The sequence below is a fragment of the Sinohyriopsis cumingii genome, chromosome 18 (genome assembly GCF_028554795.1).
Source record: "Sinohyriopsis cumingii isolate HCF-2022 chromosome 18, ASM2855479v2, whole genome shotgun sequence".
In the NCBI taxonomy this organism is placed as follows: domain Eukaryota; kingdom Metazoa; phylum Mollusca; class Bivalvia; order Unionida; family Unionidae; genus Sinohyriopsis; species Sinohyriopsis cumingii.
Genome location: NC_142978.1, coordinates 89648041 through 89674953, shown reverse-complemented (window position 1 = coordinate 89674953; position 26913 = coordinate 89648041). Strand labels below are relative to the sequence as shown.

Here is a 26913-nt window from a genome sequence, read left to right as displayed (position 1 = left end):
TATGCACTGTGTGCTGTGTGTCTTATGATCTTGCATTTAGACATGGAACTGAATGTACTTTGAATACCTGTACATAAATGCATGCCTAAAAATGAATAAAAATCAGGACCCATAGGGAGACATGAATTTGTCTGGATTACTGATAAGTTTTGTTGACCCTGATTTAGTAGGAGCTTGACAAAGCAAACATTTTTAAATCTGTACTTCTCTATGTCTGTCCACATCCTATGTTAAGGCCAGTGTTAAAAGTGTTTTAGATTACGGTCAAGGTTAAAGTGTTTTAGATTAAGGTCAGTGTTAAAAATGTTTTAGATTACAGTCAAGGTTAAAATGTTTTAGATTACAGTCAAGGTTAAAGTGTTTTAGATTAAGGTCAGTGTTAAAGTGTTTTAGATTAAGATTGGTGTTAAAGTGTTTTAGATTAAGATCAGTGTTAAAATGTTTTAGATTAAAGTCAAGGTTAAAGTGTTTTAGATTAAGGTCAAGGTTAAAGTGTTTCAGATTAAGGTCAAGGTTAAAGTGTGTAGATTAAGGTCAAGGTTAAATTGTTTTAGATTAAGGTCAAGGTTAAATTGTTTTAGATTAAGGTCAGGGTTAACATGTTTTAGATTAAGGTCAAGGTTAAAGTGTTTTAGATTAAGATCAGTGTTAAAGTGTTTTAGATTTAGATCAGTGTTAAAGTGTTTTAGATTAAGGTCATGGTTAAAGTGTTTTAGATTAAAGTCAAGGTTAAAGTGTTTTAGATTAAGATCAGTGTTAAAGTGTTTTAGATTAAGATCAGTGTTAAAGTGTTTAAAATTTAGACCAGTGTTAAAGTGGTTTAGATTAAGGTCAAGGTTAAAGTGTTTAGATTAAGGTCAAGGTTAAATTGTTTTAGATTAAAATCAGTAATAAAGTGTCTTAGATTAAGGTTAAAGTTGTTTACATTAAGGTCAGTGTTAAAGTTGTTTTGATTAAGGGCAATGTTGAAAGTTGTTTAGGTTAAGGTCAGTATTAAAGTTGTTTAGATTAAGGTTAATGTTAAAGTTTTAAACTTTCTAGGTAAATAAAAGGCAGGATCAATGGGAAGGGTGTGTGCCTTGTATGGAAATAAAGCATGTATCTGGGGAACATTTTTCAGTTACTTTGTATTGGCAGTTATTACAGATAACCTACATTTCGATAATCAGTATTTGACTTTTAGTAATTTTTATGACTTTAACATGTGAAAACAAAATTGCAATACTTTTAGTTATCTTCCAGAACTTTAATTTTAATTTTCAGGAGTTTGTTCTAACAACCCCAGACTTTGAGGCCACAAAAATATGGGTAGGAAACTTAGGGAAGACTGCTACCCATGCTATAGTTTATGCCCAGCTATACACTCCAGATGGACAATGTCATGGTCTGCATTCCTTTATTGTGCCTGTCAGGGACCCAAGGTCCCTAAAGACTCTTCCTGGTATTATGGTTGGGGACATGGGAGAAAAGCTAGGCCTAAATGGTATTGATAATGGGTAAGAATCATTTAAATGAGGAACCTGTCTGATAACATTTATAATCAGTTGATTCATGCTTAGCAATACATTTGCACATGAAATCCAGATGCAGTGGGAGTTAAGTTTCTTGTTAATTTTCCATCTTTTCTTAAATTTGTTGCAGAGAAGATCATAAGCAAAACACGTCTTTTCACTCATAAAATATAAAATATATGTTGGTGTGGCCACAGTATTGGGTGATGTTTTTCTTGACGATAACTCTGACAGTAAACGTTAGAGTTTCCAGGTTTAAGACTGCCCAAAAGATGAAAGGCCCAGGTCATATGATACATTAGGCTGAAACTGTTACCATCAGTAATTGATTGATTTTTACAGTATTCTTCCTTTAATACCTAGGGCATAATATGGTGGGTTTAAAATCTGGGGTATAATTAATAAACCTTTGGCAGATATTTGAGACCATTATCTGTAAGCATCTGACAAATTAAGTAGTTAATGGACATCAGAGTACTGTGAATTAAATATTTTTTGTAGTGTAACAAATATTTGGAATTTTTTCAAAATATGAAATCAACAACCCCCCAAAAAAATGATCCATCTTTAGAAGAAATAGGATTCCTACCCTAATCCATAAAACAGGGCATGTCATGTGTTATGATGCTGTTTGTCAATAGGATCCCTACCTTAATCCATAAGACAGGGCATGTCATGTGTTGTGATGCTGTTTGTCAATAGGATCCCTACCCTAATCCATAAGGCAGGGCATGTCATGTGTTATAATGCTGTTTCTCAATAGAATCCCTATCTTAAATCATAAGGCAGGGCATGTCATATGTTATGATGTTGTTTGTCAATAGCATCCCTACCCTAATCCATAAGGCAGAGAATGTCATGTGTTATGATGCTGTTTGTCAATAGGATCCCTATCTTAATCCATAAGGCAGAGCATGTCATGTGTTATGATGCTGTTTGTCAATAGTATCCCTACCCTAATCCATAAGGCAGGGCATGTAATGTGTTATGATGTTGTTTGTCAATAGCATCCCTAATCTAATCCATAAGGCAGGGCATGTCATGTGTTATGATGCTGTTTGTCAATAGGATCCCTAATCTAATCCATAAGGCAGGGCATGTCATGTGTTATGATGCTGTTTGTCAATAGGATCCCTAATCTAATCCATAAGGCAGGGCATGTCATGTGTTATGATGCTGTTTGTCAATAGGATCCCTACCCTAATCCATAAGGCAGGGCATGTCATATATTATGATGCTGTTTGTCAATAAGATCCCTACCCTAATCCATAAGGCAGGGCATGTCATGTGTTATGATGCTGTTTGTCAGTAGGATCCCTATCTTAATCCATAAGGCAGTGCATGTAATGTGTTATGATGCTGTTTGTCAATAGGATCCCTACCCTAATCCATAAGGCAGAGCATGTAATGTGTTATGATGCTGTTTGTCAATAGGATCCCTATCTTAATCCATAAGGCAGAGCATGTCATGTGTTATGATGCTGTTTGTCAATAGGATCCCTACCCTAATCCATAAGGCAGAGCATGTAATGTGTTATGATGTTGTTTGTCTATAGGATCCCTACCCTAATCCATAAGGCAGGGTATGTAATGTGTTATGATGCTGTTTGTCAATAGGATCCCTACCCTAATCCATAAGGCAGGGCATGTAATGTGTTATGATGCTGTTTGTCAATAGGATCCCTACCCTAATCCATAAGGCAGAGCATGTCATGTGTTATGATGCTGTTTGTCAATAGGATCCCTATCTTAATCCATAAGGCAGAGCATGTCATGTGTTATGATGCTGTTTGTCAATAGGATCCCTATCTTAATCCATAAGGCAGAGCATGTAATGTGTTATGATGCTGTTTGTCAATAGGATCCCTACCCTAATCCATAAGGCAGAGCATGTCATGTGTTATGATGCTGTTTGTCAATAGGATCCCTATCTTAATCCATAAGGCAGGACATGTCATGTGTTATGATGCTGTTTGTCAATAGGATCCCTATCTTAATCCATAAGGCAGGGCATGTCATGTGTTATGATGCTGTTTGTCAATAGGATCCCTACCCTAATCCATAAGGCAGGGCATGTCATGTGTTATGATGCTGTTTGTCAGTAGGATCCCTATTTTAATCCATAAGGCAGAGCATGTAATGTGTTATGATGCTGTTTGTCAATAGGATCCCTATCTTAATCCATAAGGCAGAGCATGTCATGTATTATGATGCTGTTTGTCAATAGGATCCCTATCTTAATCCATAAGGCAGGGCATGTCATGTGTTATGATGCTGTTTGTCAGTAGGATCCCTATCTTAATCCGTAAGGCAGGGCATGTCATGTGTTATGATGCTGTTTGTCAATAGTATCCCTACCCTAATCCATAAGGCAGGGCATGTCATGTGTTATGATGCTGTTTGTTCAGCTGTCTGAATGTCTCTTTTCCACACATTAAAATGAGTAATCTGTCACCCACAGTTACCAAACTATGTGGATATGAAGATAGACAGCTGGTGTTTGAGTAAGATCATGCTTCTGTTCAAATTTTTGAAGGTATGCCAAGTAAAGATTTTAATTTTTCATTTACATCAATTTCATACTATTTTACTTTGTCCCAGGTTGATTTTGGGATCAGTGGGTCAAAGATCAAAGTGATTATCTCGGAAAAATGAAAATTGTGTCTGCCAAAGAGTTTGTGGATGGCTAACAAATAAAGCAATTTGATTTGAATGTCAAAATGCTCAGAGATCAGGGTCACTGGCTGCAAAAAAGAAAAATGATTATTATACACATATGATTATGATTATTTTTCTCAATCTATCGGGTTTCTGCACAATAACTTTAGATGCCCCCATTAGGCAGTTCCAGGCTGCTGTGGTGGCATAAGTTGTTATAGTGTCTGCCTTGGATGCTGGAGGTCGTGGGTTCAAAACCCTAGCCAAGTCATACCAATGATTTTATAAAAATGGTACTATGGTTTTTGCACAATAAATTGAGTTCTCCACCATCTACTGTTAGCAAACTTTATGGATGATTTCTTTTGGAGTAGGAAGGAATCCTGGTGACAGTCAGGTTAGAAATTGTATATTGATGAATGAAATGACTAAGTTTTGTGCATTTTTGATATACTTGATGCTTTTCCAAAACAGGAGTGTGTTCGAAATCTATAGAGAGCACATCAGTTATTTTTTCAAGACTATTATCGTGTACATATTGACCGCTCCAGTGGCCTATTGGTTAGAGCGTCTGCCTCAGATGAGTGACAGCACAGGTTTGAACCTCGGGCGAGTCACACCAAAGACTTATAAAAATGGTACTTACAGCTTCCTCGCTTGGCGCTCAGCATTTAGAGGTTAGCATTAGGACTTGTCGGCCTGGTGTCAGTATAATGTGATGGGTGGGACTTGATGCTACATGTCTGTGATACCGCAGTGCTAGACATCACTATAAACTGCCACTCTGCAAACATCCTAGCAATTTGACTGAAAAATTGTTAATGCTGTGTTAAAAATCCAAATCACATCACACACGTCATGTACATGTTGACAACCAAGGGAATCAGTTTAATGGCTTTTTTGTATCAATAACTTGGCTAAATTCTAGCCCATGTTTCAAAAAATAAAAATAATTGCTTTTTATTTGCACTTATGAGACACTGTAGTTTGTACAGCATTTTATAAAAAATTCATGTTACTTTTTTATAATTCATCAAGTCTCAGTATTTTCAAGTAGGACTAATATGCTGAAAATAATGAACAGTAGATCCAAGGCCTTAAAAGAAAAGTTTAAATGATATCTTTCAGAAAGAGCAATCATCCTTATGAAATATCCATCCATATATTCATCCAAAGATATTTTTCTGTCTTCCTTTTAGATTCATGGCCTTCAATAACCTAAGGATTCCAAGAGAATATTTACTGAATAAAACAGGGGATGTAACTCCAGAGGGAAAATATGTCACACCTTATAAGGTAGGTCTCCTCATTTTCTTATATTGTCTAAGTCAGTCTTGAGATGGTGCCTTAGATTTCTCAAGGATTATGAAAAAAAGGAAGCTTTCTCATATCAAAGAGAAATTTCTAACAACTACTTTGGGGTCTTCCCCTCCCCCCCCAGGTTTAACTTTTTAAAGCGTTGAGGTGATTTGTTTAAAGGAAAATGAACTGCTTGTGACAAAACAGTCTTATGAAATGTAAATGTAAATTATGAAGAGAATTCTGTATATGCAGAGAGTTTTCTTTTTAGCAGTTTTGAAAAGAATAACCTCTTGCTTTCTTTCCTGCAGTTGACATTTTTTCTGATGCACAGGATGCCATACAGTTTCACATATTTTATATTAGCCAGCATTATATGATAGAATATTGAGCCACCACACAGTGTATTCCATTTATATCATTTTAAACAGCAATATATCATAGAATATTGAGCTACCACACAGTGTAATCCATTAATTAAATATCATTTTAAACAGCAATATATCATAGAATATTGAGTCACCACACTGTGTATTGCATTAATATCATTTTAAACAGCAATATATCATAGAATATTGAGCCACCACACTGTGTATTGCATTAATATCATTTTAAACAGCAATATATCATAGAATATTGAGCTACCACACAGTGTATTCCATTATTATCATTTTAAACAGCAATATATCATAGAATATTGAGCCACCACACTGTGTATTGCATTAATATCATTTTAAACAGCAATATATCATAGAATATTGAGCTACCGCACTGTGTATTCCATTTATATCATTTTAAACAGCAGTATATCATAGAATATTGAGCCACCACACTGTGTATTCCATTAATATCATTTTAAACCTTATTAAATTAGTTTGCATGATTTGTTTTAAGAATTTTGCAGTTTTGTTTTGATGCTGCTATGTACATTACTTTTATGTCAGGTGTAATCTGACTTTTAACATGATGATATTCCTTGAAAAAGAAATAAAATATTTAAATTACTTCATCAGTTAGAAAGATTGATAACTAAAGTCAGAATCAAAATAAGCTAAACACAGATTACTTAGTTCACATAAATGTTTGCTCTAAAATTGGTTGAAAGTATTTTTATATATTGTCAATACAGAACGATTAAAAGAAAGATCCATAGATGATGCATTATGTGCAGTTTATGTACACATTTTATGATGAACATTCGACACCTACTAGTATAGTGCAATTCTGTTTGGTGCCTTCATTGTCTTTAAGGAAACAAGCATGTATGTATTAACATTTAACATCATGTTGTTATGAACTCTAGGAAGATATACTTTTCCAAAGGAATGCTAACTTGAAGCTTTAAAAAAATAAAACAAAAAATGTAAGGATGTTAAAATTATATAGATGAAATAAAAGACAAAGTAAAGAATATGAAATCTTTAAATAAGGAAGCATAGATATAGATATGTAACAAGATTTAGTTTTGAGACATGGCAGCAATTGAAGATTACACTGTGCCAAGGCTATTTTAGGAAAGTGCCTTGCTTAAGGATACACTGCAGTAGCTGATTGGGGCTAATCCATTTGTTGTAAATGAACTAAGAATAATCAGAGTTGAAGAAGAATTTTCAGGAACATTATTTACCATATTTTCTTTCATGAATAAATGAATGAATTAACAAATTTTTCAGGACCCAAGTAAAAGGTTTGGGGCCTCATTGGGAGCTCTATCTGGTGGTAGGGTTGGTATAACTGGAATGTCTACCTGTAATCTAAAGCTTTGTGTTACCATAGCAATCAGATATTCAGCTGTGCGACAGCAGTTTGGACCTACAGATGGTCCAGAGCTTCCTGTTATTGAATATCAACTCCAGGTAATGAGATTTGAGCAAAATCATAAAGGTGATGAAGCAATAAATGTTTATGCTTATCTTACATATATTATCCAGGATATATTTTATCAGTACTTTCCAGTTTTTAAAATATAAAATACATACCACTGGTATTCTAGGGAAATGATGTAAAGTTAGCCCACCATTTCCAAAGTAAACTGAAAATTCTGAGGTATATGAGAAAGTTTTTGCTGGATTTATCTTGATTTTTATTTCTGCATAGAATTCACATTCAGCCCCCAATTTAAAGAAAGGTTTACCAATATTAATTAGATTATAAGTGGATTACGTGAAGGTGCTTTTGTCTGTGATTTGAAGTCCATTAAACCATATTTAATTGCAGTAGTACATCACTTGCTACTAATGCATCACTTACATTTTCCCGGATGCCAGATTTCCAGTTCAAGCTAATTATTCCTTTCAATTAATAATTTGAGGTCCAGAATTGAAAAGAACATAATCCTGATTCCGTATTCTTGCCCCCATACAGAATATCTATTTTTCCTGGAACTTTTGTACGAGTATATGTTTGCTTAGTCACTTTTTGAAATTTACCTTCATTGTTTTTTGTGAAATGCCTTTGGAGCAAATGATATTTTTTGGGTGTCATCATAGTATTTTTCCCCACAGTCCTTGCATTATTTTAAGTGGCTTTTTGTTTGTTTTCTTTTTGCTAAGTTTAAAGGGCTTTTGTCCCTTACTCAGCAAGTTGTGCATATGCTGAGTGTTTCCCTTCTGAGTAATCAGTGTTTTACTTAAGTATTAGCTACCCTTTTTCGTAGGCATATGGGGCTGGTTATTGGTCACCAGGTGATGGTCATGATTAAACAGACACCAGGCAATAGTGTGTTACTGGTGACTAGACACCTGGTACCAGTCACCAGGCCAAAGCCGTTGAACAACCAGACATGGGCTTTGATAGTCAGTCTGGGGACATGGATTGTGTTGATACCCTTCTTGTCTCTGTTATCTCTATGTTCCAATTGAATCCCACTAGAATTTGTTAACCCCTCTTACCATCACCTCCAGTCTTGTCCAAAGAAAGGATGTGGCCACCACACTAATTCAAGACTATTGAGAAATGATCAGCGATCCCATTCGCCTTGGGGGACAGCTATTAGGGTTAGTTAGAATATCCACAGTGATGCTGTCTTGGAGACATCTAAGGTCTTTTTGAACCAGAGGCAAGAACACTTTGATAAATGATAACTTGAGGTGGAGATGCTATTCGGAGGTCTCATCTCATCTTTAGCATAGCAGGGTTTGAGGCATCAGCAGAACTGGTCCTTAGCTGCAATTTCCGGTCTATTGAAACCTGCCAAGAAAGAGTACACACCCTGACCAACTGCAGGGGACCTCTTCACAAGTTCAAGTTCCCCAACATCTACTCTTACAGCCCAAGTTCATAACTCCATCCTGTCCATCTTGTGCTGGATGAGGTGGTCCAAGAGCCAAGGGTGGAAGTTTGGACACCCTTTCCTAAGGAGGGAGGTAGTCACCCCTAGGGGTATGCATCCTTTCCTGCAATGTCTTCCTCTTCCCAAGTAGATGCTTTACTAGTCCTCTTTTCAGAGCTTTGGTTAAGCACTAGAAATAATTTGTGGGTCCATTCCAGTTGAAAGGAGAGTGCTAACTTCATTTCTGGGGATATCCTTTTTGTTATGGACCTCCATTTTCCTTCATCAGTCTAAACTGGTTCATGAAGGTTTTCTGGTACAGATCTTTTGGTGTTTAAGAAAGGCATTGTTTTGACTCATTGACTTTTATGCCCAAATCAGATTTCTTTGGGAACAAAGCTACAGGCAGGAGTTAGGAATGCCAAAATACACTATGACTGAGTGATCTCCATAGATGTATATGAAACATACCTTCATATCCCATCTTCCAGCCTCAGACAAAATTATTCTTGGACATATTTTAATTTCAGGCTCTTCTGTTTAGCCTCACCTTTGCCACACAAGATGTTTTATCGGGGTGATGATGGGTTACAGTGGCTCCCTTGAAGTCTTTAGAAGTCCCCTCCATTTTTGATGACTGGTTGATGCACAATGTCCTCAGAGAAATCCTTCTGAAGGAAGTATTCCTTTGTTGGTCATTGGTATTTTGTCTGGGTCTAAAGCTCAACCTAGAAAAGTTGGATCTCATTTTTGTGAATGTTGAATGTCACCAGACAGGACCATGCATATTCTATCCCTTACAGAGGGACATATGACCAAGACTTCATTGACAGCTCACCTTCACTTTTTGGAACTCTGAATGCAGGTGTGATCTAATCCCCCTAGGGAGACTTCACTTGTGCCCTCTCCAGTTCTGCTTCTAGCAAAACAAAGCTGCACAAGAACCTAAGCTGATGGCTTGATCGTGATCATTTCCTGACTGGAGTTCTGATTCACAGACCTGAACCCTGTTCAGGATTTGGTGCTCACCTGGAGCCAGAGTTGGTAATTTTTCATGGACAATATTCTTGGGAAGAAGATACCCTTCATGTAAACAATATGTATATGCCAGCATTATTCCTAGTCTACATGAGTGCATCCATCTCATAAGGTGTCATTGTTTTTATGGTTGCCTCAGACATCGTGTCAGTAGTAGTATACCTCAAACATTGTGTCATTAGTAGCATACCTCAGACATCGTGTCATTAGTAGCATACCTCAAACATCATGTCCTTAGTAGCATACCTCAGACATCATGTCAGTAGTAGCATACCTCAGACATCGTGTCACTAGTAGCATGCCTCAGACATCGTGTCAGTAGTAGCATACCTCAAACATCATGTCATTAGTAGCATACCTCAGACATTGTGTCAGTAGTAGCATACCTCAAACATCTTGTCAGTAGTAGCATACCTCAGACATCGTGTCACTAGTAGCATACCTCAAACATCGTGTCAGTAGTAGCATACCTCAGACATCGTGTCACTAGTAGCATACCTCAGACATTGTGTCATTAGTAGCATACCTCAAACATCATGTCATTAGTAGCATACCTCAGACATCGTGTCAGTAGTAGCATACCTCAAACATCTTGTCAGTAGTAGCATACCTCAGACATCGTGTCAGTAGTAGCATACCTCAGACGTCGTGTCAGTAGTAGCATACATTAGACATCGTGTCACTAGTAGCATACCTCAGACATCGTGTCAGTAGTAGCATACCTCAAACATCGTGTCACTAGTAGCATACCTCAGACATTGTGTCATTAGTAGCATACCTCAAACATCATGTCATTAGTAGCATACCTCAGACATCGTGTCAGTAGTAGCACACCTCAGACAACATGTCAGTAGAAGCATACCTCAGACATCGTGTCAGTAGTAGCATACCTCAGACATCGTGTCAGTAGTAGCATACCTCAGACATCGTGTCATTAGTAGCATACCTCAAACAATAGTCAGATACACATGTTCATTTATGTTGCAAGTCTGGAACTTCTCCTATGAGCAGTCATGGAGGAGATCAATTTCATAGTTTGCCTTATTCTGGGAAAAAGGAATATCCTTGCACATACGGGAAGAGCATTAGTGGGCTTGTTTGCTCTGAGACTGAATAAGAGCCTCCATTTAGTAACTGGAAGACCAAATATTTTTTAAAAATTGGACTGGGGTCTTAGCATCCAGGAAAAAGCAGCCAATGCAATAGTAGCAGGTAAGTATTACATAATTAAAAATTAGCATTACCCCTACCAAAACCTACAGAATATTTTCAAACTGTAAACTTCCATTTTTATGCTAGAATTGTAGTAATAATGCCATTTTGAGTAGCATTTTGGAGAGACAACTGTATATTATTCACCGGTCTTCCAACATGTTTAATTTCAAAAGGCATCTGTTCGTTGCAGTGTTTTTGTTGTTATGCCACTGTAGAGTGGTATGACTATTTCTTTCCTGACAATAATAACCATTAGAGGTTGCATGTTAAAGTTTGTATGTCCCTACGACTTGCAAGCATGTTCATCTTTAATTGGTCTGACCACTCCTGTCCTTCCATCTGTCCCTCCATCTATCTGTCATATTGTTGTACTCCAGTAATAATATTTGGCGGGCATTTTTTAAATCGTATATGATAAAGTACTTCTTGCTATTTAGTTATTTCTTTTTGTTATTTAAGACTTTCTTTACTTTTCCTTCATTCTTGTTGCATGTAGCACACAGTTACGCTCTTGGCAGATACATTTTGTAAACAATTTTGTCTATATGACCTGACCTGTTTTTATGCTATTTTTCTTTTAAAAAAAAAAACATTTTAAACTGTTATTGACTTTCATGGATGCACATATTGTCAGTGCCAGCTTAATTTGCATAGTAATTAAGAAAACACCTGACATATATATATATTGAATTTAATATGCATGATTCTATCCATATTTAGATATGAAGATGGTCTCATTAAATTTTGACATGAATAATTTGAATTTTCTTTTGTAAGTTTTTTTCTGATATTTGGACATTAATTTTGCTATGAAACTGTCTCAGTCGATGCATATGGAGAAAATCTATTCAGCTATTCATGTGAATATATTAATATTGTTCAGCTCTGCCCATGGAGATAATCTTTTTAGATTATTCTGCAGTGCATGTGAAGATCATCTATATAAATTTATCAGATATGCATGTGGAGATAATGTGTTGAGATATATGAGATGTTCATATGGAGATAATGTGTTGATAAATGAGATGTTCATATGGAGATAATGCATTGATAAATGAGATGTTCATATGGAGATAATGTGTTGAGATATATGAGATGTTCATATGGAAATGTGTTGAGATATATGAGATGTTCATATGGAGATAATGTGTTGAGATATATGAGATGTTCATATGGAGATGTGTTGAGATATATGAGATGTTCATATGGAGATAATGTGTTGAGATATATGAGATGTTCATATGGAGATAATGTGTTTTGATATATGAGATGTTCATATGGAGATAATGTGTTGAGATATATGAGATGTTCATATGGAGATAATGTGTTGAGATTTATCAGATGTACATATGGATACAACCTATTGAGAGGGGAATAATTTCTATACATGATTTTTGTATGCTTTATCAGATTTTCAAACCTTTTGGGCAGACTTTTTGTTAACATTGGTGTCATAAGTGTTTTGCAAACACAGTTGAAAGTCATTATGTTTTGTTTGCAGACATGATCCAAGTATATTGTTCATGGTAACCACTTTCTTTTTAATTTTTAATTTTATGCCATTGACACTCTTATTTCATTTCTAGCAATGGAGATTGCTACCATTTCTGGCTGCAGCTTATGTCATGGAGCATTTCTATAAGTCCTTCTTCATGGATTTTGTGGGGATACGAGTTGGGGCACTCATGGGGGACAACAGTGAAAGACAGGTAATTTAATCACACAGTTACATAGAAAACAGTACTCAGGATTTAATTTATTCATCTTGTACAGGAAAACTAAACCAGCTGTACAAATTTTCTTGCAACTACTTCGGTTGCCTAGTGGTTAGAGCATCTGCCTTGGATGTGGAAGGTCTTGAGTTCGAGCCCTGGCCGAGTCATACCAAAGACTTATAAAAATGGTACTAACAGCTGTCTTGCTAGGCGCTCAGCATTAAGAGGTTAGTGTTAGGACTGGTAGGGCTGGTGTTGGGATAATGTGACTGGGTGGGACATCATGCTACATGTATACAGCATGATGCCATATTGCCAGACGTCACTATAGACTGTCACACTGCAGATATTGCGATATGACTGCAGAATTGTTAAAGCTGTGTTAAAAATCCAAAAGACACACAAGCACAAGTTTTCTTGAAGCTGCAAAAATTCAGTGTCGGATTATTTTACATCCTTTTAATTTTGCTTATCAGTCACTTTTTCTATCAAACCTTTTCACAGTGTTTATAGATACCTACATGTAATTATGTTTGTGGATATAATTAATCCTCAGACTCTGAAATACATGGGGGTTTAGAGTACCACTTATCCATTGATACTGTGCATTACAAGAACATCTTTAATATCTTCTGTTTTGGAAATAACAACAAAACCTGCACCAAATTAATTGCATTTAAACTTGCACCAAACTATTTACATAGAAAACTTGCACAAACTGCTTTCATTGTAAATCTTTATCTTGTGAAGGATGATGCATGATCTGATCAGGGTCAATGCTGATAAGTGTCTACATTATAGATAAACCTGTTCTGTCAGGGCATTATAAGACAGTAGAGCTAAATTTGTTGTGTTTTGATTTGTCAGGGCATTATAAGACATAGTTAAATCTGTTATGTTTTGATTTGTCATGGCATTATAAGACATTTAAATCTGTTATGTTTTGATTAGTCAGGGCATTATAAGACAGTTAAATCTGTTATGTTTTGATTTATCAGGGCATTATAAGACAGTAGAGCTAAATCTATTGTGTTTTGATTTGTCATGGCTTTATAAGACAGAGTTAAATCTGTTATGTTTTGATTAGTCAGGGCATTATAAGACAGTTAAATCTGTTATGTTTTGATTTGTCAGGGCATTATAAGACATAGTTAAATCTGTTATGTTTTGATTTATCAGGGCATTATAAGACAGTAGAGCTAAATCTATTGTGTTTTGATTTGTCATGGCTTTATAAGACAGAGGTAAATCTGTTGTGTTTTGATTTGTCAGGGTATTATAAGACAGAGTTAAATCTGTTATGTTTTGATTAGTCAGGGCATTATAACACAGAGTTAAATCTGTTATGTTTTGATTTGTCAGGGCATTATAAGACAGAGTTAAATCTGTTATGTTTTGATTAGTCAGGGCATTATAAGACAGAGTTAAATCTGTTATGTTTTGATTAGTCAGGGCATTATAAGACAGAGTTAAATCTGTTATGTTTTGATTAGTCAGGGCATTATAAGACAGAGTTATATCTGTTGTGTTTTGATTTATCAGGGCATTATAAGACAGAGTTAAATCTGTTGTGTTTTGATTTATCAGGGCATTATAAGACAGAGTTAAATATGTTGTGTTTTGATTTATCAGGGCATTATAAGACAGAGTTAAATCTGTTGTGCTTTGATTTGTCAGGGCATTATAAGACAGAGTTAAATCTGTTATGTTTTGATTTGTCAGGGCATTATAAGACAGAGTTAAATCTGTTATGTTTTGATTTGTCAGGGCATGATAAGACAGAGTTAAATCTGTTATGTTTTGATTTATCAGGGCATTATAAGACAGAGTTAAATCTGTTATGTTTTGATTTATCAGGGCATTATAAGACAGAGTTAAATCTGTTGTGCTTTGATTTATCAGGGCATTATAAGACAGAGTTAAATCTGTTATGTTTTGATTTGTCAGGGCATTATAAGACAGAGTTAAATCTGTTATGTTTTGATTTATCAGGGCATTATAAGACAGAGTTAAATCTGTTGTGCTTTGATTTATCAGGGCATTATAAGACAGAGTTAAATCTGTTATGTTTTGATTTATCAGGGCATTATAAGACAGAGTTAAATCTGTTATGTTTTGATTTATCAGGGCATTATAAGACAGAGTTAAATCTATTATGTTTTGATTTATCAGGGCATTATAAGACAGAGTTAAATCTGTTGTGCTTTGATTTGTCATGGCATTATAAGACAGAGTTAAATCTGTTATGTTTTGATTTATCAGGGCATTATAAGACAGAGTTAAATCTGTTATGTTTTGATTTATCAGGGCATTATAAGACAGAGTTAAATCTGTTATGTTTTGATTTATCAGGGCATTATAAGACAGAGTTAAATCTATTATGTTTTGATTTATCAGGGCATTATAAGACAGAGTTATATCTGTTGTGTTTTGATTTGTCAGGTCATTATAAGACAGAGTTAAATCTTTTGTGCTTTGATTTGTCAGGGCATTATAAAACAGTTAAATCTGTTGTGCTTTGATTTGTCAGGGCATTATAAGACAGAGTTAAATCTGTTGTGCTTTGATTTGGCAGGGCATTATAAGACAGAGTTAAATCTGTTGTGCTTTGATTTGTCATGGCATTATAAGACAGTTAAATCTGTTATGTTTTGATTTGTCATGGCATTATAAGACAGTTAAATCTGTTATGTTTTGATTAGTCAGGGCATTATAAGACAGAGTTAAATCTGTTGTGCTTTGATTTGTCATGGCTTTATAAGACAGAGGTAAATCTGTTGTGTTTTGATTTGTCAGGGAATTATAAGACAGAGGTAAATCTGTTGTGCTTTGATTTGTCAGGGCATTATAAGACAGAGTTAAATCTGTTGTGTTTTGATTTGTCAGGGCATTATAAGACAGAGTTAAATCTGTTGTGCTTTGATTTGTCAGGCGTTAAGTCAGTAGAGCTAAATCTTTTGTCTTATGATTTGTCAGGGCATTAAAAGACGGTAGAGCTAAATCTATTGTGTTATGATCTGTCCAAAAAACACCATGTGATATTGGATAAAACCACAGAATATTTCATTTTTAAATGATGTGAAACCATATTATGATTGGTTCACAACAGACAAGAGCATCAATGAAATAAATCAATTAGCTACAATAAAACAAAATTTCTGGTCAGGTAACTCATTTCAGTTGATCACAATACAGTTGGATCCATGAACATATTGTGCCCATAAAAGACTTATAGTTACAACTTTGAGGGGCATTAGCCTAGAGCCTCTAGATGGTTTTAACTCACATTTTGTTATATCCAAGATAACCATGAATGGGGTCATACTCTTGGCTCTGGACTTTAAGTTTTTACAGATTGGGCTTAGAGTCAGTAAAGGTGTATTTGTCTATAGTGATGTCTGGCAATAAAGCAATGGACTTAAGTTTAGCTGCGGTCTGAATACAAATTTAGAGAAAAAAAGTTTTTGCTTAGTAATTATTTTTAAAAAATTTGTGTACTAGGAACATTTTTATCATAATTTATTGAAAGAAATAAAAACACCATAGGAAGTAAAAGTTTGTGATCACTGGTATATAATGAAGGTATGTAGAGATCCAAAGACTCTTTTGCAAAGGCTAGTATCACCTGCCAAACTATATATGACTGGGAAGCACAAAGCTTTTATCAAGTCTTCATCACAAACATCAAACATTTCCATCACTTGCCATATTTTAAGACTGTAAAGCACAAGGTTTTTATCACAATCTGGATTACTCCCATCATGCATGTCAAAGGTCCCAATTACCTGCCAGATTTGAATTGGACTTGTAAATGCAAAGTTTTTATCACAGTCTGGATTGCTTTCACAACCCATATATACTAAATTTAAGTGCTTTTCAACAACTCTAAAGTCAAAAGTGCAAAAAAATGAGGAATAGCTATGATTTCATTAGTCATTCTCTACAGTAGTCCCACACTTTAAATCCCCTTATTTTACTACCTTTTTATCCTGTAATTGAAATTTGAATTGGTCACTTTGTGGAAAAGAAACAATATTTAGCACAATTCATTTTTACCTAAGTGACCTCGGACCAATTACAAAGAAACGTAACTCATGTCTCCTTGAACAAAGTGTAGATTGTACATTTTCACTTTATTTAAGTGTTTTATATAAATAATGTGGTTTTCCATGATTAATTACCCTGCCTTTTTATATTTTTGTATGTGCATTATTGCATACATTCTTGTTAAAACATGATAAAGTTGCCTAACATAAAACATGGATCTGTTGTGTGGCTTCCATGAATGGTGTTTTAGACAGGGTGTGCTATATAATTTTACGCATTTTATCAGGCTGAGCTTGGAAAGGAGATTCATGCTTTGTCTTGTGCCAGTAAACCCCTGGCCGCTTGGCTTGCACGAGATGGCATACAGGAATGTAGAGAGGCATGTGGTGGACATGGATACTTCAGTGGTATGTATCTTTCTATCTTATGTCTGTATGTTTGTCTGTATTGTGCTAGAAAACCCAGGGCAGTCTGACTTGCCAGATAGACAGCATACAGAAATAAAGAGTGGCATGTGGTTGACATGGACAAGTTAAAGTTATGCATCTTTTTATCTGCTTGTCTGTATTGTGCTAGAAAACCCAGGGCAGTCTGACTTGCCAGATAGACAGCATACAGAAATAAAGAGTGGCATGTGGTTGACATGGACAAGTTAAAGTTATGCATCTTTTTATCTGCTTGTCTGTATTGTGCTAGAAAACCCAGGGCAGTCTGACTTGCCAGATAGACAGCATACAGAAATAAAGAGTGGCATGTGGTTGACATGGACAAGTTAAAGTTATGCATCTTTTTATCTGCTTGTCTGTATTGTGCTAGAAAACCCAGGGCAGTCTGACTTGCCAGATAGACAGCATACAGAAATAAAGAGTGGCATGTGGTTGACATGGACAAGTTAAAGTTATGCATCTTTTTATCTGCTTGTCTGTATTGTGCTAGAAAACCCAGGGCAGTCTGACTTGCCAGATAGACAGCATACAGAAATAAAGAGTGGCATGTGGTTGACATGGACAAGTTAAAGTTATGCATCTTTTTATCTGCTTGTCTTGTGCTAGTAAACACATGGCAGTATGACTAGCTAGAAAGTTGTGTGGTGGACATGAATACTTCAGAGGCATCTGTCTGTCATGTACCAGTAAACCCCTGGCAACGTGGTTTGCTAGAGATGATGAACATGATTATAGAGAGCTGTGTGATGGACAGGGATACTTCAGAGGTATATATTTCTATTTATCTATCTTGTTACAGTAAACCCTTGGCAGCAAGCCTTGCTGGAGACAGCATACAGTACACCCTTGGCGTAATGGCTTGCTGAAGGTTATGTATAGGAGTATATAGAGGTGTGTGGTGACATGATTACTAACAAATATTATTAGTCTGTCTGATCACTTGCCTGTTGCCTGTTTGCTTGTCTGTATCTGATTGCCAGTAAATTCTGACAGTCTATTTTGCTTGTCTGTATGTGATTGCCAGTAAATTGTGACAGTCTATTTTGCTTGTCTGTATGTGATTGCCAGTAAATTGTGACAGTCTAGTTTGCTTGTCTGTATGTGATAGCCAGTAAATTGTGACAGTCTAGTTTGCTTGAGATGGTGTACAGGAGGACAGAATAGCTTTTGGTGGACTTGAATACTTAAATGGTGTGCATCTGTCTGTCTGTCTTTCACAAGTTAGCATTTGGCTGCCTTGCCTGTTAGAATGGCATTTGTAGGAGTTAGAGAGGTGGTGGACATGAATGTTTTATAGGTATTTGTCTCTCTTGTGCCAGTAAACACTGACATCTTGACTTACAAGCAGTAGCACACAAATAAAATAGTTTTAGTGGATATGTGGTCTTTACAGGTATTTGTCTGTCTGTCTTTTGCTTGTAAACCTCAGGCAGTCTGGTTTACAAGAGATGGTATTCAGGCAGTTTGTGGCAGCCAGTATAAATGGTAGAAGAAGAACCTGGGAAAAGCCTGGAAAGAACCACCAATTCATGAGACGCTACTGGCAAGCTTTCTCACGTACCTGCATTGGCAGAGCCCAAGACTTGAACACATGCAGACTGAGGTGAGATGTCAGTGATCCGTAATGGTGAGCGCTTTAAACCACTCGGCCACTTGGTATGAAGAGACATGAGGTACACCACTCCCTTGATAACTCAAGCCCAGATAACGCATGAACCTGCTTATAATGTGGGCTCAGGCATGGGTCCCATTTTTAAACTAGAAAATACCAAAATATTTATTCCTATTTGTTGAACTTGAAGAAGATTGCGATCAACATTGGTAATGGAAACAGATATATCATTCGTTTTATTGTCAAAAACAGTAGATAGGACCTAGAAATTTTAATCAACATTATGAAATATAAACTTTAAAAAGAAGTCATAAAATTTGTTACATTTTCTTTCCAAATGACATTTTTAGTACACTGTAATTAATGATACTCAAGGAAATTATGATCAATGAAAATGTCACTTGTGCCTAATTGAGGCAGTACTTCGATAAATAAATACCAATTAAATAATTTTTTTGGTAGAAATTGAAATTTGTTTTCTACTTCTATCTTTTAGTTTCTTTTAAGTGTAATCATCATAAAAGAAATGTGTCCTTTTGTAATTAAATGTAAAATTTGTCAATCTACAGTAACAGCAATCATTTCTCTGAGAACCTAATTAAGTGCTGACCTTGTTTTGATATTGGACTAGCGGAAACATTTGTATTATTTCTCTAAATAAAAAGAGGGCTTCCTTTTCTATTTTCATGTTAATTACGTCTTTTGAATCAAGTAAAGGAGGTGGAAAAAACAAAAATATTAAAAGGTATACAAATTCTACATGCTTAAGAACCAGTGTCTCCGGTCATATGTTGGGTAGCTCATTTCAGTTGAAATGTCGATCCCTGTAGTAAATGTTATTGTGTATGCATTCTTATTAAATTGCCTTAAATTAACCTACTCAATCATAACTGACTAAAGATAGCAAGACAACCAAGCGAGATGAGTACTTCATACAATAAAGAGCTTTGTTTCACAGATATGGACCATTGTGGGGAAAAAACTAGTTTCAGAGAATTCTTGAATTTGCATGTCAAGATGTTGTCAAGGATGATAAGAAGTTTCAGTGTTAGTTGCAATGAAATCACGGCATCAGTATTTTACTAAGTGAACAATTCAGAAATTGAGTATCAATGTAGACAATTGTCTCACAAAATGTTGCTTTTTTGGATAAAAAGGAATCTTGTTTGGTAGTGTATCAACAGTTAGCTTGGTTCCCTGCTTTGTAGATTCCTTATTTCACAAAAACTATTCAAACACCACTCCAGGAACCAGACTAATCAACAAAAACCAAAAGACGTGATGTAATTTACATATGTTTTTAGGTACCGTGTTGGTTATTGAAACCAGTTGGAATCATGTTATCAATCTTTCTGATGTTGGACATTTTGAAAATAAATGTGATTTATACAGAATAGAATAATGAACAACTTCATCAGAAGAAACACTTTATTGACAATTATTCTCGACGTGATTATAAAATGAGGATTCAGTCATTAAACAGCCCAGCCCCGCCAACCCCGCAGTTCACCAGATGTCTTTCATCTAGCAGATTCTCTGGGAGGTCCCTCAGTAACTCGCACCCTCGCTTATAGTTTGGTCTATGTTTTCGGACCCCAATGTGCACGAGTTATTGAGGGAGAGGTGTATATAGGACACTGATAACCGAAACTCAGAAATGCTGATGCAGGGGATTGCAATGATCAGATTAGCATCTAATACTCCAGATATGTATAGTTTGAAGCAGGTATGAATTATATATACATAATAATTAAATTCATTTAAATATCGACATAGTTTTATGAATGTGTGTGAGGGGGAGGTAAAGAGAAAGTTGTAAATGAATGAAACCTGAAACTACTGAGTGATGAAAATTATGTGCCCATCAATAAGCCTCCAAAAACATAACTGCAGCTTAAGTTCCTAAAACGTTAAGTTTATTTTGCACAATTTTTTTACTAGTCAACCGTCTTGGAGAGCTGAGAGATGACAATGATCCTAATTGTACATATGAAGGAGATAACAATGTCATTCTACAGCAGACCAGTAATTACCTCCTGAATCTGCTTGACACCAAACAAAAACGAGGTAAGATATTTATTTTCTGATAGTATTACCTTTTGACTTCCCATAGCATGGGATATTTGGCATGTTAGGCCAGTAGCCTAAAGTTGCCACAGTTATTTGACAAAAGCTTTTGAACAAAATTCAAAGTGTTTTTAATAGGCAACAAACAAAAAATGAAAGAAGTTACAGAATTTTTGGGAAGACGATAAAATGTACCCTTCCCATTTTATTTTACACAATAAGTAATTTCAGTAATGGTATAGACTTCATGTACTAATTAATTACATTTACTAAATCTGTGAATATTTTTGGGACTTCAATACAAAATGCATTGATCTGAATTTTTTTATGTGGTTTTTATTTTGCTGTTTTAGGTACCACTTACACTAATGTAATAATACTTGTAAATGTCTGTTTTGTTTAATTTTTATAGAAGTTGTTCTACATAGGAAATTGGATTAATTGATGTTGTTGTGGGGTTTAATGCCATTTTTCAGCAACGATAGGTTATGCATGGCGGCCAGTATTAATGGTAGAGGAAGAACCCGGAAAACCCCCAGGAAGAACCACCAACCCATGAGAAGCTACTGGCAAGCTTTCTCACATACCCACATTGGCCAAATCCTAGACTCGAACCCACACAGACAGGTGAGATGGTAGTGATCCGTAATGTGGAGCGCTTTAGACCACCCGGCCACTCATGGCCCCAATTGATATTGTGTCATGAAGAACAGTCTATATGTATATTGTGAAAGCTTTTTATAACATTAAAGACATTTTGGAGATTTTAGAGTACTAATCAAGAAGGTTGAATTCTTAAGAAACTATTTTATGAACAGGATCTGCCTTCAGCTTTTGTCACAAATGGATTTGAAAGCCAAACATGGCTCTGGGGAAATATCAAAATAAGATGAAAAGATGTGATGCTCTGAATTTTTGGGTGCTAGATGGTGCTGTCAGAGTATATAAAGTAAAAGTAAATTTAATAATGAAACAAGACATGTCAGTTTGTAGCTTCAAGGTTTGTGAAACAATGCATGTCAGTTTGTAATTTCAAGGTCAATGAAACAAGGCATGTCATTTTGTATCTTCAAGGTCAATGAAACAAGGCATGTCGGTTTGTAGCTTCTAGGTCAATGAAACTAAAGCATACTTAAGACGCATTTAGTTGATTACTTGCCAAGCATAATTTTTGACATCATGCACATTACGATGTTGTAATTACAGCGATGCCAAAACTTGCTTCAAGCATTAGATCAGACGATGTGAACACTTAATGTAAACAAACTGTAAAGAGATGTAGTTTTTACTGTCATTTCTCTATCTATAACCGCAAATTCTCTTTGGGGTGCTACAACTCAATGGTCTTAAACTATGTAACAAAAAAGAACAAAATCCAACAAGCATTTTAAAATTCAACAAATAATTTATATCCATAGAATACAAATAGTTTATATCCCTAGAATACAATTGTGAATTAAATACTAATTAGTTCTATAAGTTTTATCACAAGTCTAAATGTATGAAGTTCCAACTGAATTCCAGTATTATTCTAAATAAATTCCAATATTGAATGTGTTGATGTGCCTGTAGTCTTGAATGTGGTAATGTGCCAATGGCCTGAACTATAATGCTGTGCTAAATTCTAATGTCTTTGACTTAAAATAAGATAAACATGTTTACCCTCATTGATAATGATCCTAATATTTGATCAACACTCACAAAGAAATATTAGCTATGTATTATGTTGTTTACAAATTTAATGTCACTAGTCAGGTACACAGTGAACTTGGTTATAGACTAAGGTAAATTACAAATTACAAATATAACTAACACATAATCATTAAGAAATGCCAGAAAATTATACAAATTTGTAAACATAAGAAGAGATATAATAATCTTGTTATTTCTCCAGACTGATACCAGAAAAATTCTCTATGGAGATATAGTATTACTGTAATTCCTCCAGACTGGTGTCTACAAATTCTCTGTAGAGATATAGTAGTGACACACCAGAATACTGAGTGCTTTGCTACAGTGTACCTCCTCTGTTTCATTCGCACAGACCTAAAAATAGTAGCCAAGCTGGATGACCTCAAGATATTGACTTTTAAATTTTGTGGCTGTTTTTGTTTTTAAATTTTTGTTGTCATCCATTTCTTAGCATACGGGGAAACATACTAACTGATTATTTGAATGATTTAGAAATAAATCAAAATTTCATATTGTTTCTTTGGATGACAGTTATTTATGGTTAAATAATCAGTTTGATTTGGATATAATGAGGGTTCTTGTGCATTAATTTAAAAGAAATGCATGTTTTGTCTGTAGTGTGGGCATACATGCCAACCATTATGCTTTTTTTACTAAATTACGCCTTACATGTAAATGTCTATGGATTACGCTTTTTCTGTATATCCACCTTCCCAAAAAAATCAATTATTTGTTTTCTCATTTTTATTAACAATCCCATTAATCCCACAGACCATATTTTAGAAAAGACGGCTTCTACGTAACTACAGTATAAGAGTACATTTGTCCATGGACTTGCATGCACTTTCCTAACAATATTATGTTCTATTTATAGCAACTATCCTATTACCAAGAAACATGCTGGTTCTACTTTCAAACTTTCGACCATATATTCTATTTATAGCCATGGTATGGGCTTATTGAGGAGAGAATGGACTGGTTTTCTACATTTTAATCTTTATTTGCAAATTCTTTGTTCTAATTCATATTTAATACAGAACCAGTCTATAGTTATTTGGCGCTAAAAAGTATAATTTATTTTTGTCGATGAGTGTATGAGAGCAAAAATATCTCCTTTCAAATAATTTAACAGATGGATTAGAAAAAGGCAAAAAATAAATGGAACAAAAAATAACAAAATCATCCAAAGACGAAGATATAAGGGCAGCATCACATAACATCTATTGCAGGCCATGTGGAAAGAATTTTACTATTTTACGCTAAAAGTCTTCAGATGGATTCTAGTCGATGTGTGTGTTAGAGCATATATATTTTTTCCAAGAATTTCACAGATAGATCAGAAAAAGACAAAAAAAACGAATCCTCCAAAGATTCAAAGATGAATACATGAATGGCATAATACAGTGTTCCATTTTTGGGCAGCATCATGCTCATTGCAGTCTGTGCGTAAACGATTTTAATATTGGGCATGGTGGTAAATTTGATGTCGAGAAACACTTCAAAACAAAGAAACACATCGAATTAGCTTGTCTTACGAACTCCAATACTAAGGTAACTTCTTATTTACAGCAGAACTTAAGTGCGGACATGAATGCTACAAATGCAGAGGTGTTATTTACCGAGTTCTTAATAGAAAGATAATGAAGATCTTGCTATTGGTGCAGAAGCAAGAGAATTCATAGAACACAATTCTACTCTTGCTGTGAAGGTGTGCTATGATAAAGTTAGAGATTATTATGCTACAGCCTGTGATTACATGCTCCAGAAATTGGAGATGAAGTGCTTTTAAATGCTTCAGTTGCTGATGTAAATGAGAGACAGTCAAAAAGCTTAAAAAGTGTTAGATTCTTTGTCAAGAGATATCCCTTTCTGTTGCCACCCTTGTCTACCTTGGATCATCTGGAAGGAGAATTCCTGAAGAATAAAGTTGGGATTCTACCTGACAATATATGTAATGCAGATAGAGTTGATGTGCAATGGCACCTTATTTCCCAGCTAAAAGACCCAGTCACTGGAAGATAAAAATGTCCTCTTCTCTGTCAGGTTATGAAAGGAATATTGGTTCTTTACCATTCTAATGCTGACAGGGAGAGATTGTTCAGTATTGTTTGCAAAAATAAAACTGAATTCAGATCCAGGCTCTGTAACCCAGTACTTAGTACTCTACTGGTTTGCAAAACATTCATAGTCTCAGCTGGTACAAAGTGTTTTAAAATGCGACATGATATTCTGTTGTTTCTAAAGCTAAAAGTGCTACATATGAAAACTTTAAGCTGTAAAGAATGTTAAAAGACGAGAGGGGCAAATAAATCATTGTTTATTGTATTTTTAGCATGTTATATTTGGATTACTCTTTTTCTGCTCAGATTACCCTTTTTGTCCACTTGGATTACACTTTTTCCTCGTCAGGCGTTGGCATGTATGTGTGGGCAGAAAGTATCATAATAGGAAGAGCTTTCAGATTTGTACAAATTATATTAGTCTTTTGTCAGCCACCATTATTAAAAAGCAACAAAAAAGAATGACTTCTTCCTAAAAATTGCTTAAGAGAATTTGACTGAAGTTTAAAACATTGTCCTTTAAGGTTTTGCTGAAACACCATTAAATATGGCCTCTATTTGAAAACTATCGAAAAGAATTTTATGAAATGTGACAGAAAGCATTGTGGATGAGAGGGTTTCAGATGTGTAAACTGATGTTGATCTGTCATCATTAAATTTGTTCACTATAACAAAAGTAGAAAAGGTTTTCAATGACTTCTCAAACACAGCTCATCAGAACTTGACCAAATTCAACAAAATAAATGATGGCGTTTGCAGGTTGTACTTATTTAAAAGTTATGCCAGTTTGCTTTTCAAATATAGTCACCATTACTACAAAACAGAACAAAATTTAAACAAATTGTCAAAAGATCCTCAATAGAATTTGACTAAATTTGAAAAGGAGTGTCCTTACATAACAAGCTTTTAAATTTATACAAATGATACAGTAAATGCTCCTTTATGAAATAAGGCATACCGTTACTAAGGAGGTAAAACATTTGAACAACATCACAAACACTGCTGATGGACACTATTCTTGTGCACATTTGTACAGATAATACAGAAGACATTTATATGAATGATGTCAGTCAGCCACCCAATATGGCCATTTTTACTAACAGTTAAATCTTAACTTTCCTTCCTGCAAACTGCTCACCAGAATTTGACCAGATTAGACAGTGTTGGAGCTTGGAGGGCATTCATATTTGTATGAATGATGTTGGTATGCTATCCACGGTAAATGTTACTTAAATAAACACTTTAAAATAAAGTTTTCAAAAGTACTGAATGAATATTTGAATAAATTTGACATGTATGGTATGAATTTTGCTGAAAATCATACTGGCATTAGGTCCTTTTGGTATAAACTTTCATGGAAATCATACTGACATAAGGTCCTTTTGGTATGAAAATCATACTGGCATTAGGTCCTTTTGGTATGAACTTTCATGGAAATCATACTGGCATAAGGTCCTTTTGGTATGAAAATCATACTGGCATTAGGTCCTTTTGGTATGAACTTTCATGGAAATCATACTGGCATAAGGTTCTTTTGGTATGAAAATCATACTGGCATTAGGTTCTTTTGGTATGAACTTTCATGGAAATCATACTGGCATTAGGTCCTTTTGGCATGAACTTTCATGGAAATCATACTGGCATTAGGTCCTTTTGGTATGAACTTTCATGGAAATCATACTGGCATAAGGACCTTTTGGTATGAACATTGATCGAAATCATACTGGCATAAGGTCCTTTTGGCATGAACTTTCATGGAAATCATACTGGCATAAGGTCCTTTTGGTATGAAAATCATACTGGCATTAGGTCCTTTTGGCATGAACTTTCATGGAAATCATACTGGCATTAGGTCCTTTTGGTATGAACTTTCATGGAAATCATACTGGCATAAGGACCTTTTGGTATGAACATTGATCGAAATCATACTGGCATAAAATCCTTTTGGTATGAACTTTCATGGAAATCATACTGGCATAAGGTCCTTTTGTATGAACTTTCATGGAAATCATACTGGCATTAGGTCCTTTTGGCATGAACTTTCATGGAAATCATGCTGGCATAAGGTCCTTTTGGCATGAAATTTCATGGAAATCATACTGGCATAAGGACCTTTTGGTATGAACATTGGTCGAAATCATACTGGCATAAGATCCTTTTGGCATGAACTTTCATGGAAATCATACTGGCATTAGGTCATTTTGGTATGAACTTTCATGGAAATCATACTGGCATTAGGTCCTTTTGGTACGAACTTTCATGGAAATCATACTGACATTAGG

The 26913-nt window shown here is 35.2% G+C and overlaps 1 protein-coding gene across 2 annotated transcripts in view; it reads left to right on the top strand.

Moving 5' to 3' along the window:
* The window catches only part of LOC149777414 (peroxisomal acyl-coenzyme A oxidase 3-like), a 54467-nt gene that overhangs the window by 15535 nt on the left and 12019 nt on the right, over nucleotides 1-26913 (top strand). For both annotated transcript variants that reach the window (XM_089942033.1, XM_089942032.1), the window contains exons 5-10: nucleotides 1264-1496; nucleotides 5369-5465; nucleotides 7142-7324; nucleotides 12579-12701; nucleotides 17041-17161; nucleotides 20754-20879. In XM_089942033.1, coding sequence (XP_089798159.1) covers nucleotides 1264-1496; nucleotides 5369-5465; nucleotides 7142-7324; nucleotides 12579-12701; nucleotides 17041-17161; nucleotides 20754-20879 — 883 coding nt within the window. The remainder of the gene's footprint in view (nucleotides 1-1263; nucleotides 1497-5368; nucleotides 5466-7141; nucleotides 7325-12578; nucleotides 12702-17040; nucleotides 17162-20753; nucleotides 20880-26913) is intronic.